Genomic DNA, 15,581 nt, shown 5'->3' with positions numbered 1-15,581 from the left:
CTCTTGCAGACCCCATGATGGAGCTGGCAGGCACTGACCCCTCTGAGCTGGACGGCCCACAGGAGATGGAGGACTTCGAGAACGCCTATGCCTACACTGGGGTGGACGGCAGCGGCGAGGCCAGCGCGCTGAGCCAGCAGGCCATGAAGGAAATGGCCTTTTACAACGTGCTATAGCCGTGCTGGCCACTAGGGGGGCGGGCTCCTCCACCAAGCGTTTGCACCTGGGGGGCCCTGAGACCAAATGCCCACCGGACTCCTGGCTGGCCTGGACAGAAGGACAGACGGAAGGACGGGGAAGGGCGGCTTGGAGGGAGAAGTGCTGGTGGCGGCCCCGGGAGGCTCCTCAGGGCCCTGCACTGGAGGGAATGAGCTGAGCCATGCCTTGTTCGCCTGCTCCGCCCTGCTCCCGCCTCCAGGGATGACCCGGGGTTAGCGCAGCCCACCCACTCGTCCCCCAAGGCCAGGCAGGGCCCCTGCCTTCTACCTCCTGGTGCCTGCCGCGCCCTCCGCGAGCCAGGCGTGCATGCCTCCCACCCCCGGCCCTCCACTCACAGCCTCTCCAGCCCACCCCAGAAAGCCCGGTCCTAGAGTCCTGTTTTGGGGGGGCAGGTGTCTGCGAAGTAGGTTTCCACACGTGTCAGCCAGTCCCATCTTGCCCAGGGCGGGGGGTGGGGGGCACCACACTAGGATTCCCCTCACACACGTGAACCAAGCTGGAACAGGGCCTATAGGGGTGCGGGCTAGCAAGGACACAGGGGTCCCTGGGCACCAGCAGGGGCTCCTCTGGTGTGGGAGAGGTTATTCAGGGACAGCCAGCCCCCGCCATTCATGCTAGAATGAAACACAATCTTGCTGAGGAGCAGAGGACCCAGAAGGTGACTCCCGTTTTTCTTTCTTTTGACTTTGTATCACCTGCCTTAGGTGTTTCCAGATGGAGGGGCTCTTCCTCGCCCAGGGGACTGTGCTGCTGGGCTGTACCCCGAGCACCCCATAGACCAAGCGGGCCCCGGGGACAAGCACGCGGACCTGGAGGGACAGCAGACCCCCAAGGCCCTCCCTGCTGGCAGGGCACCACCCTCCCTCCCCACACCCAGGACCTCTGTCCTGGACCCTGAGATGCAGGCCCCGGGCATGAGTGGCATGTTCAGGAACGCGGGGCGCCTGGGGCCAAGAAAGGGGAGAAGGGCTGGGACCAATCTGGAATGGGGCTGCCCCCATCCTCCGACTAGGACCAAGCCGGGCCCATGGGTGGCTGAATCGGGATGAGGGTGACAGCCCTGACAGCCCACAGCACCGGCGGGGGCTCCCAGAGACTCTCAAGTGGCCCAACCCCACGGCCCTGGCCCCGTGCCCGCCAGGACAACCCTCAGGTGGCAGTGACACGTCACTGTAGAAGACATTTTCTCCTGCTGAGCAGAAGCACCCGCCCCACCAACTACCTCTTCCCACTATGTCTTTCTCCCCTGGTACCAAAAAGAACCCCGCGCCTCCCAGGCCGCCTCCGCCCTGCCGGCAGCAGCCCTGGGCAGAGCGGGAGGGAAGCAGCACAGCCCCCAGCTCAAGCTGGGGTGGTCTCAGCAAGGCCCCCTGTCCGCCCCCGCCCCAACCTTCAGAGGAGGCGCGGCCTCTCGGTGACCCGGAAGCTCCTGGAAGGATTCCACTCTAACTTATTCTGACGTGTCCACAAGGCAACTGCCCTAGAGCGTCCACTCGTGCGAAGCCCTACTGTGTTTTTATGTTCCTGTTGAAAAGAGAGGTTTACTTAGCAATAATAAATAAATGAATATTCTTTAGTGAGGTGACTGCCAGCTCTTCCTTCCATGATGTGGGGCACCACCTGACCCACACCCCTCTAAGTTCAGGAAGCCAAACCAGAACTCGAGGATGGGCTGCCCCTCCCCCCCCAAACCTGCCCAGAAGAGCTGCTGCTTCCCCCCCATACCCGCCCTGTAAGGTCTCCCCAAGGGGCTGCTGCAGACCACCTGGAGCCCATCCCAGAGTGCTTGGCCCCAAGTGCTTCCCCTAGGCTTGGGGAAATGGCCTTGGAGTAACCAGGAGACACAGGATCCCAACAGCACCTGTACACCGCCAAGGGTCGCCAAGTCACCCCTGTCCCACCCCTGTCCCCCACCTCCTCAAAAACACATCAAATAAAAAGCATAGTTGCCTTTTAAATGGGGTACAGTTCACTTTATGGCCACTTTCCAGCTTTTGCCCAAGAATGATTTTGCCAGGGGCCTTGACCAGGAGGGGCCCATTCACCCATTCACACCCCAGCAGGTGGGGCTTGTGTCAGTACCAGCAAAGGGACGTGATTTATTTATTTTTTTAAGAAAAGTATGTTTACAAGGTTAACGGTAAGAGGGGAGGATGGGATGTGTCAGTAGAAACCCACCCCTACCTACAGAGAAAAATACCCCCAAGGGGGCAGCCCCTCCCGTGAGTCCCACCTGACCTGGCCAAGGCTGCCACGTCCCATGGGGACAGATGTGACAGATGCGGCACAAGGTTTAGTAGACAAATAGGCACTTCATGGTCTCCCGGGGTGACCGGAAGTCAGGGCACACTGCAATAGGCCTCCGGCCACCAGGCACTCCATGCCCTGGAAAGGCTGGTGGCACTTCCCTGTGCTGCCCCCGCTACTGATGTCCCAGGGCTGTGTTCAGGTTGCGCTGGATGGTGTCCAGGAAGTCAGAGGTGTTGAGGAAGTGCTCGTTGAGCTTCACACTGCCAAGGGAATGTGGCCAGGTAAGGGCAGTGGCTTGAACCGGGGGCTCACGCTTAGCTTTCCCAGGAGCCGGATACGGGGGCGCAGGCCAACCCCCACCCCCCAGAGTCACGGGGTGATGGGTGCAGGGGAGGCAGATGGTGCCCTGGGACAGGCCCCAAGCACCAAGCTGACTCCAGGGGTCTGCAGGGGTGTTCTGCTGTTTCCCACCCTCCCCCAGGCCACGCACTTGCTGAGGCCATGGATGCAGCCCGCCAGGTCCTTGGTCATCGCTCCGCTCTCCACGGTGTCCACACATACCTTCTCCAGGGTCTGGGCAAACCTGCAAGGCGTGGGAAGGGTGCTGGGCTGTGCAGGGCCACCCTGCCCCCAAAGGAGGCGGTGTCCCTACGTAGGCTGCGCCCTGCTCTCACCTCACCAGCTCCTGGTTCCCATCCAGCTTTCCCCGGTGCTCTAGGCCACGCGTCCACGCAAAGATGCTGGCAATGGGGTTGGTGCTGGTGGGCCGGCCCTGGGGCAGGAGCATGTGTCAAAGGCCAAAGCAGCGCCTGCCGCCCACCCAGCACTCCCAGGGCATCACACATGCCCAGGCTCACCTTCTGGTGCTCACGGTAGTGACGGGTCACCGTACCATGGGCAGCCTCGGCCTCGATGGTCTTTCCATCCGGGCACACCAGCACGGATGTCATCAGGCCAAGAGAGCCAAAGCCTTAAAGAGGAGGTCACGCTCTTGGGGCTGCCCCCTCCTTGGCCACCCGCCCCCAGGACAGAGCCTTGGGTCCCCAGCGCTGGGCAGCTGCCTTTCAGTCTGTCCAACCCTAATGCACATCGAAATCGGGCGATAGTGACTTGGGCCTCCTGGGCACAGCACACAGCAAGAGCAGCTCGCCTACTGACACACAAGTGCTCACCTCCAGTGACCCCAGAAGGGTCCCAGGCCAGGGAGGGGTGCTCTTTCACACAGACAAGACACCCGCTCCCCGCAATCATTTTGCTCTGCAGCTGCCCTAAAGCTCTGTGGTGTATGAAAACTGCATGGTCCAGCACTGCACAGTTCCCCCGGGCACAGGGCGCCACCCCCAGCACCCCTCCCAGCGCGAGATGCACAAGTTAGAAAACCTGCGGGTTTACCCTGGGCCAGAATGTCTGACTGCACATCACCGTCATAGTTCTTGCAGGCCCACACGAAGCCCCCTGTGGACTTGAGCACCTGGGCCACCATGTCGTCGATGAGCCGGTGCTCATACCAGATCTTGTTCTTCTCAAAGTCCGGCTTATAATGCCTGCAGGACAGAGGGGTCTACACTGGGGACAGGGCCACCGGCTCCCTGGGGCTCTGAGGAGCCTGGTGCCTGGGCCAGCACCCCCCACCCCCATCCCCAAGGACGGGCAGTGGAGAAGAGTTACTTCTCGAAGATCTCCTGGAAGATGTCCTTGAAGCGCCCATCGTAGGCCTTTAGGATGGTGTTCTTGGTGCTCAGGTAGAGTGGCCACCGCTTCCCCAGGGCGTACTGGAAGCAGCTGTGAGCAAAACCCGAGATGGACTGCAGGAGAGAAAGGGGAGTCCCTGGCATGGCTCCCGGGACCTGGGCATGTGCTGCTCCCAGCCGGGCACGGCCCCTTCAGATGGCCCAGCTAGCCCAGCTACTTAAGGGGCACATCCATGCCCCGCCCCCTCAGACCAGAAGTGTCAGCCCTGAGGGGCTCAGACCAAAAGTTTCAGCCCCAGGGTCAGAGGGATAGCATAGTGGGTAGGCACAGTGGGTAGAACATTTGCCTTGCATGTGGCCGGCCCAGGTTCAATCCCCAGCATCCCATATGGTCCACCCATGCACCACCAGTAATTCCTGAGTCCAGAGCCAGGATAACCCCTGAGCACTGCCAGGTGTGACCCAAAAAGTCAAAAAAAATAAGTGTCGGCCCTGAGGGACTCAAACCAGAAGAGCCAGACCCACAGGGGTGGAGCCCCAGAGTACTGGAAGTGTCAGCCCTGCGGGGTACAGGCCCCATTCCAGACCCAAAGAGTCAGCCTGATGGGTCTGGCCTCAGTCTGGAAGAGCCGGCCTGAGGGCGTCCCGGCCCCATCCTGGAAGTGTCAGCCCTGAGGGGTCTGGACTCCAGTCCGGAAGAGTTGGGCTGACAGGTCCAAGCCCCAGACCGCAAGATTCGGTCCTGAAGGATCCGAGCCCTAGACCGGAAGTGTCGGCCCTGAGGGGTCCATACCCTCCTCACCTCATCTGTGTTGTACATGCCCATGCCCACGCCGCCGGCCTTGAAGTCGTACACCGCCCACTCGGTGGGGGCACTGCCGTCTGTGGGGGTGAAGACCATCTTGAAGGTGCCGGCCCGGTCTACCACGAAGTCTGTGGACTTGTACTGTGGAGGTTGGGGCGAGAGGGGGGCTCAGGCGAGGAGCTCAGGCCGGGGTGCCTGGCCCCGAGTGCCCCGGAAGCCCACCTGGTCACCGTGCGCGTGCCTGCCGATGGTGATGGGCTGTGTCCAGCCGGGCACCAGGCGCGGGATGTTCTTGCAGATGATGGGCTCTCGGAAGACGGTGCCGCCCAGGATGTTGCGGATGGTGCCGTTGGGGCTCTTCCACATCTTCTTCAGCTTGAACTCTGTGAGTACGCAGGAACATTGGCCCACATCCCCAAGAACATGGACCCCAAGAGAGAAGGCAGCCACTGGCCAGGGGTCTGCACACCCAACCCAGATGCGTAAGGACACACCCCAGCCCAGGCGACAGTGATGAAAGTACCAGGTGAGCCCTGTTGGCAGCGGGCACCTGGCTTTATCGCATTGTACCAGGGTCCAGCCCCAGAAACTGAGGGTCCCTGTGTGGCCCCGGTGCCCTTGTCCATCAGACGATACCCAAGTTTAGGAGAAGTGTGTGGGACATGGGAGATGCTGTTCTTTGCACGCAGAGAGAATTCTGGAACCATCCAGAACTGCCCATGAGTCATCTGGGGTGGTCTCCTGGAGCCGTGGGGGTGGGGAACTGCTGAGATGCCCCATGGCCCCAGGGGCAAATGGCATGGATGGGCACACTAGCATTGTCACTGTCCACTGGGATAGCTGGATATAGGGTACAGATGTCCTGGGGAAGCCAGAGCAGTTGCGGAGGTGATACAAAGAGACACAAGTCACAGCAGAAGTGTCTTTCCAGACTATATGTGTCGCAGGGCCCCCACATCACCTCACAGCCCCTTCCCTAGCCCGCCCCCTTCGCACCTTCCACACGGGCCTCGTCAGGCGTGATTGTAGCACACTTGACAGCCACGCTGTACTTCTGGGTGGCCAGGGCCGAGTCAATGGTGACCTGGTCATTGGTGAGGTCGCGATTGGGTAGCCCTAGGTCAAAGTACTTGAGCTCCACGTCCACATGAGGCAGGATAAGCTGGGGAGAGACCCACGGAAAGCCTCAGCCCAGAGGGGGCAAGAACAGGCCCCTGGAGGGGACACGGGCTTGTCTTTGCTGTTAGATGGGGGGCCACACTCAGTGGTGCTCTGGGGCCATGCAGTGCCAGGGCCTCACGCTAGCACAGCATGTATATGCTCTGCCACAGCTCTGCACACTAGGGCCAGGCCCCCGCCATCAGACTTCCAAGGAGATCAGCAGGGTGCCAGTGAGTGCGAGGACCCCAAGCCAAGCCCAGAGCCACTGGGGAGCATTTGGGAGGCAGGACCCCCTTCAGGAGGGTTTACCTTCTCCTTGATGAACTGCCAGATGATTCGGGTCATCTCGTCCCCATCCATCTCCACAATGGGCTTTGCCACCTTGATCCTCTTGCTGGCATCTAGGACAGGGCGCACAGGGCAGGGCATTACAGAGGGGTCGGGAACACCCTCCTGCAGGAACAGACCACCTGGGAGGGCCGGGAGGCCCAAGCGTAGGTACTGCCCACACAGGAGAGGCAGCTGGGGTGCTCTTTCCCGGACATAGGGTGTGGCTGCCCGGGGCGGCCTGAGTTCCCATCCCAGCCTGCGGTTTTGCTTTTCCCTGAGGTCCTGCAGGGTACCCCATGTCCTTCCAAGCAATCACTCTGGGCTGCTGCTGGCTGTGTGCTGCCGGCAACCTGGAACTGGGCTCCTAGTACAAAGAGCCTGGGCACAGGCACTCCCCACCTTAGCTTCCCTCTGATTCCGCACTGACCCAAAGGCCAGGCAGTCGAGACTCAGAACTTTCCATACACTGATCCTGGGCACCGAGGCGGGAACCAGAGCCTGGAATCAGAGCCCGGAGTCAGCCCCAGGGGCCTGTCCCAAAGAGACTTTGGACTCCAGGCCCTGCTGAGGTGGGGGGGGAAGGACAGTGACAGCAAGGGGGGACCTCAGCTCTCAGAGGAAAGTCACCTCCTGACAGTCTGGGAAGAGTATTCCCCGAGAATCGGACCCTGCTCACTGCTCAGTGCCCACAGCCTGGCCCAGCGGAGGGGGGATGGGCACCCCAGCATGCTGCCCTGAAGAACCCAGGACAGTGGGGAGGGTACTTGTCTTGCATGTGGCTGGCCCGGGTTCAATCCCTGGTCCCCATAAGGGTCCCCCCACCAGGAGTGATCCGAGTGTAAACCCAGAAATAATCCCTGAGCAGTGCTGGTCTGGCCCCCAATCACAGACACCAGCCATGGACCAGCCCACACCATCTCCCGGTCCATGCCTCCCCCGCTCATGTGCCAGATGGTGACCGAGTCCCTGGGCCAGTGTGAGCCAGAGCTGCGATTCAGACAGGTCAATGCCCTGCCCTTACAGCCCTGCAAAAGCCTGTCACTCAGAATCAAGTTCTCGAGTGGCCTACAAGTCTGTGGGCTCCCGGGCAGGGCCTGCCCCGGAGTTTGAGGGGGAGTGCAGCTGCGATCAGTGCTGAAGCTCCTAACTCCCGCCTGTTTTCTCCCTTCCTCTGTGGTTCCTCACTGGGTCAGGGCTGGTCTCCATGCCGGACCCACGCCTTCCAGGGAGCTGGGGTCAGGTGTGCAGGCTTATTCCTCTGCCAGGAGCGGGTCAGTGGCTGCTGTCACCTTAGGGTCGAAGGCCTGTGCCCTCATTTGCTGTTCAGAGCTCCAGCTTCTCTCTGCTTCTTGCTTTCTCCCAACCATGACCTGCTATTCAGCTCCTGGAACATGTCTGACCACATAGCAGGGGTTTTGATTTGCTCCTTAGCTGGGAGTGGGGCTTTCCTTGCCTCTCATTTTACCTGAGGCTTGGCGGGCATCTTTCATGAGGCCTTGCTGAAAATGGTGCCACTTGGAAAACTCTGGGGCACTTGGAAGCTTTGAGGTGCAGGGCTAGCCCCTGAGTGACAAATCCCAGGAGGCCCAGCAGAAGTACACGTCCCTCTGTCCTGGCAGGGCGGGGGTCAGCTGTTCCCACACTGGGTTAACGATTACCACTGGGGCCCCACACCCTCCCCCTCACTCTCCTGGCTCACCCCAGGGGGCTCCCAGCCAGGTCAAGAGGGGTTTCCATGGCAACAAGCGGGGCCATGGGCCTCGTGAGGTCCATTGTACATGGCCCTTGCAGCCGGCCCAGTTTTCCTATCTTCTTCCCTGGGTTAGGGGGCCCCCGGGCCTGGCCTCCACATTGGCTGGGGGCGCTGTCAGGGGAAAGGGGGCACATGCAGCCAACAAGAGGCCCTGAGGCTGGAGTGAGGGGACTGGGCGTCCGAACAAAAGAGGACCATGAAAAGGACACTTCACCAGCTGTCGAGTAAAAAGTTCCAAAAATAGCTGCCGAGGGGCAGGCGGGCGCGCGGGAATCCGCGCCGGGGCTGGGGGGAGGAGGGAAGGGGTGCGCGCGCCCCCTCCCCCGCCCCTCGGACTTTGTCTGGGCTGGGCCGGCGAGCGACCCTCCACTTTTCCGTGTAGCGTCGGGGGGGGGGGGTCCCCACGCCCTCTGCCCTCTCCCCTCGCCCCCCACCCGGCTGCCGATCTCTTTTCAGAGATTCGGGCCGTCCCGGGGTCCGGGATCCGCACCCCGCGGGGACCCGGGAATGCGGTGTCCAGGAGCCCACCACCAGCTCGGGCCGCAGTCGCCGCCGTCCTTCCTTCCAGCGCCCACCCCTGCGCCTGGCGCATCCCGGGAGCGCGGGGCGGGCAGCGCAGAGCCCGGAGCCGGAGCCCAGGCCCGGCGCCCCCCGTCCCGGCCCGGAAGGCCGCCACGTCGTGGTAGCGGGCGCGCGAAGCCCAACCCTCCTCGCGGCACTCACAGTGGCGCCGCTGCGGCGCTGGAAAGCTGGGGCCCGTGAGGGCCGCCGGCGCCCAGGCCGGCCCGGAGCCCGAGGCCCTGCAGAGCGAGCGCGCGGCCCGCAGGTAGCCAGCCATCGCGAGCAGCGAGGTCCAGCGCTGGCCGAAGCCCGGGGCGCAGGCGGCCGCCCGGCTGGGGGCGGGGCCTCTAGGATCCGGTTCCTAATTGGACCCCGCTGAGGAGGAGGCGGGGCGCACGGATCCGGCTCCTCATTGGGCCTCGTTGGGCGAGGGCGGGGCCAGAGCCGGCGGGACGTCTCCTTCGACCCCGCGGAGCTGGTGGCTGAGCTCTGGGCTCCGCCAGCCGCTTAAGTGGGCGGGGACAGAAAACGGAGAGTCCTACCCACCTCAGACCCACTCACTGGACGGAGTGGGCGCTGGAGGATTAGTCCCCTCTCGGCAGGATGGCCCATTTATCCCGGGGTGCCCAGTGCTGCTAACTCAGCGACTGGAGCCCGCGGACAGAGCTAAGCAAAACTCCTATTGGCGCATCCCCTCCTGAAACTCAGACCTTGACACTCGAGGCCTCCCCACGTTGGCTCAGAGCCTCCTAAGCCCTCTGGCTGGTATAGACTTTCTAGCAACAGTTTGAATCCCTCCTATCTCTGCCTTTCTCCTAGCCCTCCAAGTCACAGGTTAGGGCTGGTGCTTCCTCCCACCGGGAAGGACGGGACCATGGAGCCATGTGGACCACCTCCCAGATGGGTACTCTGGCATTCTGGGCAGAGGTTACCCCGCGAAAGTGTTCTCATACAGAAGGCTGGAGAGACAGTACAGGAGGTAAGGTGCTTGTCTTGCCCGCGGGCAATCCAGCACTATCCCAGGCCCAGCCAGAAATGATCTCTGAGCACAGAGCCAGGGGTGTGCCCCCAGCACAGACAGACCAGTGAAGCAAAATAAAAAGTGTTCTCGGGGCTGGAGTGATAGGACAGCGGGTAGGGCGTTTGTCTTGCCCGCGGCCGACCCGGGTTTGATTCCCAGCATCCCATATGGTCCCCTGAGCACCACCAGGAATAACTCCTGAGTGCAGAGCTAGGAGTAACCCCTGTGCATCGCCAGGTGTGAATCAAAAAGCTAAAAAAGAAAAAAAAAAGTGTTCTCATACAGAAGGAGGGCTGGAGAGAAGACAGCAGGTCAGGCTCCTGGGATATTAGCAGCCAGCCCACATTGGATTCCCACCCCTCTCCTTCCACCATATTTGGTCCCCGGAACTCCACCAGGAATGAACCCTGAGCACAGCTGGGTGTGGCCCCAAACTAAAGCAAACAAAAACAAGATAGTCTGGTCTAGAGAGGTAGTACAGGGGGTTGCCAGGGAACAGACTGACCTATTCCTTCCCAGTACCTCTCCCACTAGCATCTGAGCACTGCCGGATGTAAAGCCCCTGGCTCTCCTGAAAAGAAAATACTGATTGGTTCTGTCCTAAACAGCTCCAATCTCCCCACCCTGTTTTTAGAATCGAGGCACCAGCTGGGTATTGGTGTCTCTGATACTGCTTATAATGCCCCACCCCCCACCCCCAGCCTTCCCAGCCACACCCACTCTCCAAAGATCATCAACTCTGCCTGCCCTATGCTCCACTTCCACTTCATTGCCTCACAGTGCAAATGGCTAGCTGGAACTGAGCCAGGAAAGTCACCTTGAGTCTCGGGCTTCAAAGCCACCTCCTCCAGGTCCAGCCAAGCAGCACTCCTCCCTTGACCCTGCGGTCTCAGAGACCAGGCCCTAGAGGGGGCTGCTTTGAGAAACCACCCCCCCAGCCCCCAGCCTCTTAACCCAAGCCCAAGGCCACAGTCAAATGCCTGATCTGCATATGATCTGGTCTGACCCTTGACCCTTTCCACTCTGTTCCCAGTGCTCTCGCTCAGAGCGCACACAGAAGCCACAGACTCTGCCAGCATGAGCCATCCCGATATCCCATGGCTCCTGGGCCTCAGTGTCTATACCTATGAAGTGGGACAATAGAGCACTCTTTCATTTTCCTTTTGGCACGTCAGCTACCCTGCTGGCACTCCTAAAATAGAAATAGGGAAATTGCTGCCTGCCCTCCCTAGCGGCTCCTCAGTCTCTGGATGTGCTGGGCCAGGGAGCCAGCAGTCTGACAAAGGGGGGACACAGCTGTACATTTTGGGGTGGTGGTTGGGGAACCTCTGAATTTTGCATATTAGTGGCTCAGAGTGGTTGAAACAAAGTCTTCGGATTAAACTCCTCTTGGGGACTGAAGCGACAATATAGCAAGGAGGGCACTTGCTCGGTCTTTTGCAGGGGGGCGGCATGGGGGTATGTGCTCTATGGCAACAGTAGTGGGAGATGTGGGGGGAGTCTCAGGTCTGGGAAGGAGGCCTGGTCCTCCCATCCTGACAGGTGCCCAAGAGGGCAGAGACCCCGAGACACGGAAGAGAGAGGTAGAGGAAGAGGCAACATGGGTCCCAGCCCCAGGACTGGAAAATGTGGCACATTATTAGCAATCAGATGGCAGCAGCCCAGTGGGCTGGCGGGAGGTGCCAACGGCGTGGCTATTTATGGGCCACTCTGAGGGATGTCCGCGCCGCCTGCTCTCTCCTTGTCCTTCCAGCTGCTTCCAGCCTTGCCCTCCCACAGCATTCTGGAAATCTGGGTCCCCTGTGGCCTTCCCTGTCCTACCCCTCACCACTGTTCACTCCCGCTAGGTCCACTCCCAGGAGCACCAGATGAGCCTCCTGCAGGCAGACACAGCCCCGTGCCCTTCCTCTGCCCTTCTACCACCCCTGGCTGCCCTTTCCCAGACCTGCAGGGGGGCAGGGCCACACAGGGCAATCATTTGCACTTGGGTCAAACCACCCCCCAGGGCTGAAGAGAGCAAATACAGTGGGTAGGCACTTGCCTTGCACACGTATGACCGGGTTTGATCCCCAGCAGCACAAGGGTCCCCAGAGCTCCACCAGAAGTCCTGGTTACACAGTGAGAGCCCTGAACCTCCCCCAGCCCAAGGCCTCCCCAGGGGCATCTATACATACTGACATGCAAACACGCACACATGCATGGAACCAGACACGTACAGACAGACATGCATACACACATGCTGCATACATGCATGGAGACAGGCAGACATGTTCTCACAGAGACATGAATACACAGACATTCATGAACCCACAGTGACATGCATACATATGCATGCACTGTCTCCATACACATTCATGGAGACGGCATGCACACAGAGATAGCATACACTGAACACATGCATGGAGCTAAAAATGTACACAGACATCCATAGAGACACGCACACACACATAGAGACAAATATGCGCACACAGACATGCACAGACATGCGTGTACACGTTCACACAGACCCACACACAGCCACTGCATTTTCTATGCAGATGCTGACTTGCTGCCACACTCTCCCTCCCACTGTGTGCCCTCACCTGGCCTGCTTTCTCTCTCTCTCTCTCTCTCTCTCTCTCTCTCTCTCTCTCTCTCTCTCTCTCTCACACACACACACACACACACACACACACAGCCGGAAAGGAGCCACCTGGAGGGGGTAGCGCTGAGCTAGACCAGAGGCCAGGCCAGTTTGCAGCTGCGTTCCAGGAGCTGGGTGACCTTCCCTGGCCACTTCTGAGACACAGGGCCAGAGCAATGGTACAGTGGGCAGGAGGACACTTGCCTCGCATGCAGCTAACCCAGTTGGAATCCTAGTACCCCAGGGTCCCCCAGCTCAGCCAGGAGTGACCCCTGAGCCCAATGTCAAGAGAAAGCCTGAGCACCCAAAAGGAAACGCAAACCAATGAAATGCAAAGGGCCAGCAGGCTTCTCTGGTTCTGTCTGTCTTGTCTTTGTTGTTTGGTTCTGAGACCACAATCAGTGGTGCTCGGGCGCCTGCCAGCCTGCTGTTGAGTATTCCTCCTGACGACGTTCCCCTGAACCCATGTGTCTGGTCCACACCCCAGCCCATTGGCTTCCCCCGGGTGCCCTGGGACTTTGGCCTTGTCAGTGGGTCCTTGATGGTCTTGCTAAGCCTCTCATCAACAGAGCCATATTCCAGCTCAGGTGCCTATGTCCCTGCTTCCTACACGAGGGCCCTCGACCCTGTTTGTTCCTTGGAAAACTGGTGAGGAATGGGGCCCTCAGGAACCCCTCACTCCTGCACCCCACTCCTGACTAACCACTTTGACCCTCCGGTGTGGGTGTGGTCTCAAGACCGTCCGGCCTCACCTAACGCTCGACAACCTTGAGGGCCCCACATGTGTCCCCTGCACTGCCCCCTACATGTGTCTGGGGAGAGTGAAGAGACCTTCCTTTGGGACCTGGGAGACTGTGTGACCTCAGGGACCCCTGGGGACTTGGTTTGCACCTTCTAAGGCCAACCTGGGGCACTAAGAGGTCCTGGTACCCTGGAGGGGTTCGTGAGTGGAATGGGGAGGTTCTGGGAGGGGGACGAGCCTGGGGGCAGGCATGCGGGCATGTCCAGGATACCTGGAGGCTGCCTCCCTCCTCTTAGCCCCAGCCCCCTAAGTCTCACTGCATTCCCTGGCCTGGCCGGCACTCACTCTGGGTCCAGCCAGGCTCACTCCAGTCCCTGCCTCCAGCCACTGCCAACCTGGTACCTGACAGTGCCCGACTGTCATGACTGTAATCAGTCATTGTAATCAGTTACTGCAGGCTGGTCACTGCTTGTGTTGTGTCTGAGGTGGACACCCCTTACCCCCCCCTCCACATCTATCTTTGCTGTGTTTTGAATCCTCCTTTATAAACATCACTGACAATAGTATTATGTAACCTGGACAGAAGAAAAAAAAAAACGCTGTGAGTGGAGCAGGCCTGAGGTGAGGGCTGTAAACAGACACGGTCTCCTCCCTACAAAGCCGTTTTATCTGAGCTGAGGAATGTAAGGAGGGAACCTGTTTTCCAGGTGCCTTGAACCCACTGGGGATCCTCATTCCCCCTGCAAAAGCCTTTTTGGACTCACAAGAGAAGTGAGAGGAATGTTACAGAGCCTCCTGGAACATACTTAGCTGCGAAACCTGCACAAAGCTGTCAAGTGACTAAACAATTCCCAACCCTAGGGCCCGAACCGCAGCACAGCAGGGAAGGGCACTTGCTGTGTACGCAGCTGCAGCTGTTGATCCCATCCCCGACACCCCATGTGGTTCCCTGAACCCCGCCAGGAGTGATCCCTGCACGCAGAGTCACAAAGCACCACTTGAGTGTGCCCCAGAACAAAACAATTTCCAGCCTTCACTTCTTCATCCTGCCTTGGCAGGTAAAGGTAGAAAAATTCAAATCAGAAAAAAAAAAAAAGTGTTTGGGGAACAAAGGAAAGAAAAATTGGCTTCAGAAGATCTAAAATGATACCTGCAAAAATCTGTGAGGCTCAATTCCTTGAGATAATGCTGACTTCGTGGGTTTTCTTTGAGTTCTGGGCTTCTCAGAAGTGTGGTTTTGCTTTTGTTTTATTTTGCTTTAATTTGGGGGCCACAGTGGCAGTGCGGAGGGCTAACTGCTTTGCTCAGGTGTCACTCCTGCTGGAGCTTGAGGGACCATATTCAGTGCCCGAGATCAAACCCCCGTGGAACCCCGTCAAGGCTAGCGCCTTCACGCGTGCACTGCCCCCTCCCTCCCTCCCTCTGCTTTTGAAAAACCGAACTACAGAGCCTCCCAGTGGGAAAGACCAAGGCGCTGGGAGGCTGCTGGCCACCAGGGGGCACAGTCTCCCCAGGTCTAGGGCCGCCGTGTCTCAGCTCAGCCTTGCACCGACTTGAACCAACCCAGGGTCCAGAGGGTGGACGAACCAGATAGTTACTTTCTTGGCTGCTCCCGCTGTGGGTATGACTGGGGTGCCACGGGCAGGAGCAGTGGGCTGGGAGGAGGCGGTGTTGAAATTACAGATTGGGCAGGAGCTCTGTGTTGTGCTGCGCTGGCAGATGCACCAGGAGCCGGAGGGCCGCCGCGTCTGGGGCATGACCTTGGGTGGTGGTGGCCTTGGTTAGAGTTTGGCTGGTGCGGGGGTGGGGGTGGGGTGGGGGTGGGGTGGCAAGATCATGGGTGTGGCCACCACAACAGAGACAGAGAGTGACAGGGAGCATGGTGGACCCTTCTGCTGGCCCTCCACAACCCCTCCCCTTCCCCACTCCCTCCCCCCAACAAAAGTAGGTCTTGTCCTGCTGAGCAGTGACTCATGTGACCAGCACTTTATCGATTCGCTCATTCACTCATCTGTTGATTCACTTCTTCATACAGGAAGCTGACACCCATCAAGTGCCCACCTTAGCTGGGCACGTAGAGGCCAAAGACGTTGTTCTCCTGGTCCTCCAGTCTGTCTGCCTGTCTTATTTCTCTCCTTTCTGTCTTTCTTTCTTACTTTCTTTCTTGCTTTCCTTTTTTGTTTTTGTTTTGCAGGTTACACTGGCAGTTTTCAGGGTGTCCTCCTGGCTCTGCTGTGCTCGGGAATCACTCTTGGCGGGGAAGCTGTGGGGTACTGAGGATTTGAGCTTGGGGTGACCACGTGCAAGGAAAGTACGCTGCCTGCAGTACTCTCGCTTCTCCGGCCCAGGCCTCCAGTCTCAGCCGCCCTCACACCCACCCCCAGTCCTGATTCCTGGGTGGGGGAGATGGCCTGGGAGCTGGGGC

The 15,581-nt window shown here is 59.7% G+C and overlaps 2 protein-coding genes across 7 annotated transcripts in view; one reads left to right on the top strand and one right to left on the bottom strand.

Moving 5' to 3' along the window:
* ZNF710 (zinc finger protein 710) overlaps positions 1 to 1,804 on the top strand; it is a 39,735-nt gene extending 37,931 nt beyond the window's left edge. For all 6 annotated transcript variants that reach the window (XM_055144007.1, XM_055144008.1, XM_055144010.1 and 3 more), the window contains one exon: positions 10 to 1,804. In XM_055144007.1, the coding sequence (XP_054999982.1) occupies positions 10 to 176 (167 nt within the window). In that variant the 3' untranslated portion in view covers positions 177 to 1,804. The remainder of the gene's footprint in view (positions 1 to 9) is intronic.
* Positions 1,805 to 2,294: 490 nt separating this feature from the next.
* Positions 2,295 to 9,105, bottom strand: IDH2 (isocitrate dehydrogenase (NADP(+)) 2). Its single transcript, XM_004617586.3, has 11 exons — positions 8,933 to 9,105; positions 6,436 to 6,527; positions 5,962 to 6,127; positions 5,188 to 5,348; positions 4,963 to 5,106; positions 4,138 to 4,274; positions 3,862 to 4,013; positions 3,327 to 3,439; positions 3,144 to 3,241; positions 2,960 to 3,052; positions 2,295 to 2,729 (listed from the first exon to the last, which is right to left on the bottom strand). Exons 1-11 carry the CDS (start codon positions 9,045 to 9,047, stop codon positions 2,642 to 2,644), a joined length of 1,359 nt encoding a protein of 452 aa, XP_004617643.2. The 5' UTR covers positions 9,048 to 9,105; the 3' UTR covers positions 2,295 to 2,641.
* Between the last annotated feature and the right edge of the window lie 6,476 nt (positions 9,106 to 15,581).

Source organism: Sorex araneus, chromosome 6 (assembly GCF_027595985.1).
Source record: "Sorex araneus isolate mSorAra2 chromosome 6, mSorAra2.pri, whole genome shotgun sequence".
Classification (NCBI taxonomy): domain Eukaryota; kingdom Metazoa; phylum Chordata; class Mammalia; order Eulipotyphla; family Soricidae; genus Sorex; species Sorex araneus.
Note: the sequence above shows the minus strand (reverse complement) of the source record. Positions and strands in the feature narration are given on the sequence as shown.

Excerpts from the sequence above, each read along its gene's own strand:
- IDH2 (XM_004617586.3), bottom strand. The coding sequence starts at position 9,047 with ATGGCTGGCTACCTGCGGGCCGCGCGCTCGCTCTGCAGGGCCTCGGGC. Across the intron at positions 6,128-6,435 it reads GGCAGTTCATCAAGGAGAAG|CTTATCCTGCCTCATGTGGA; the intron begins GTAAACCCTCCT and ends GTCTCTCCCCAG. Across the intron at positions 3,440-3,861 it reads GTCAGACATTCTGGCCCAGG|GCTTTGGCTCTCTTGGCCTG; the intron begins GTAAACCCGCAG and ends CTCCTCTTTAAG.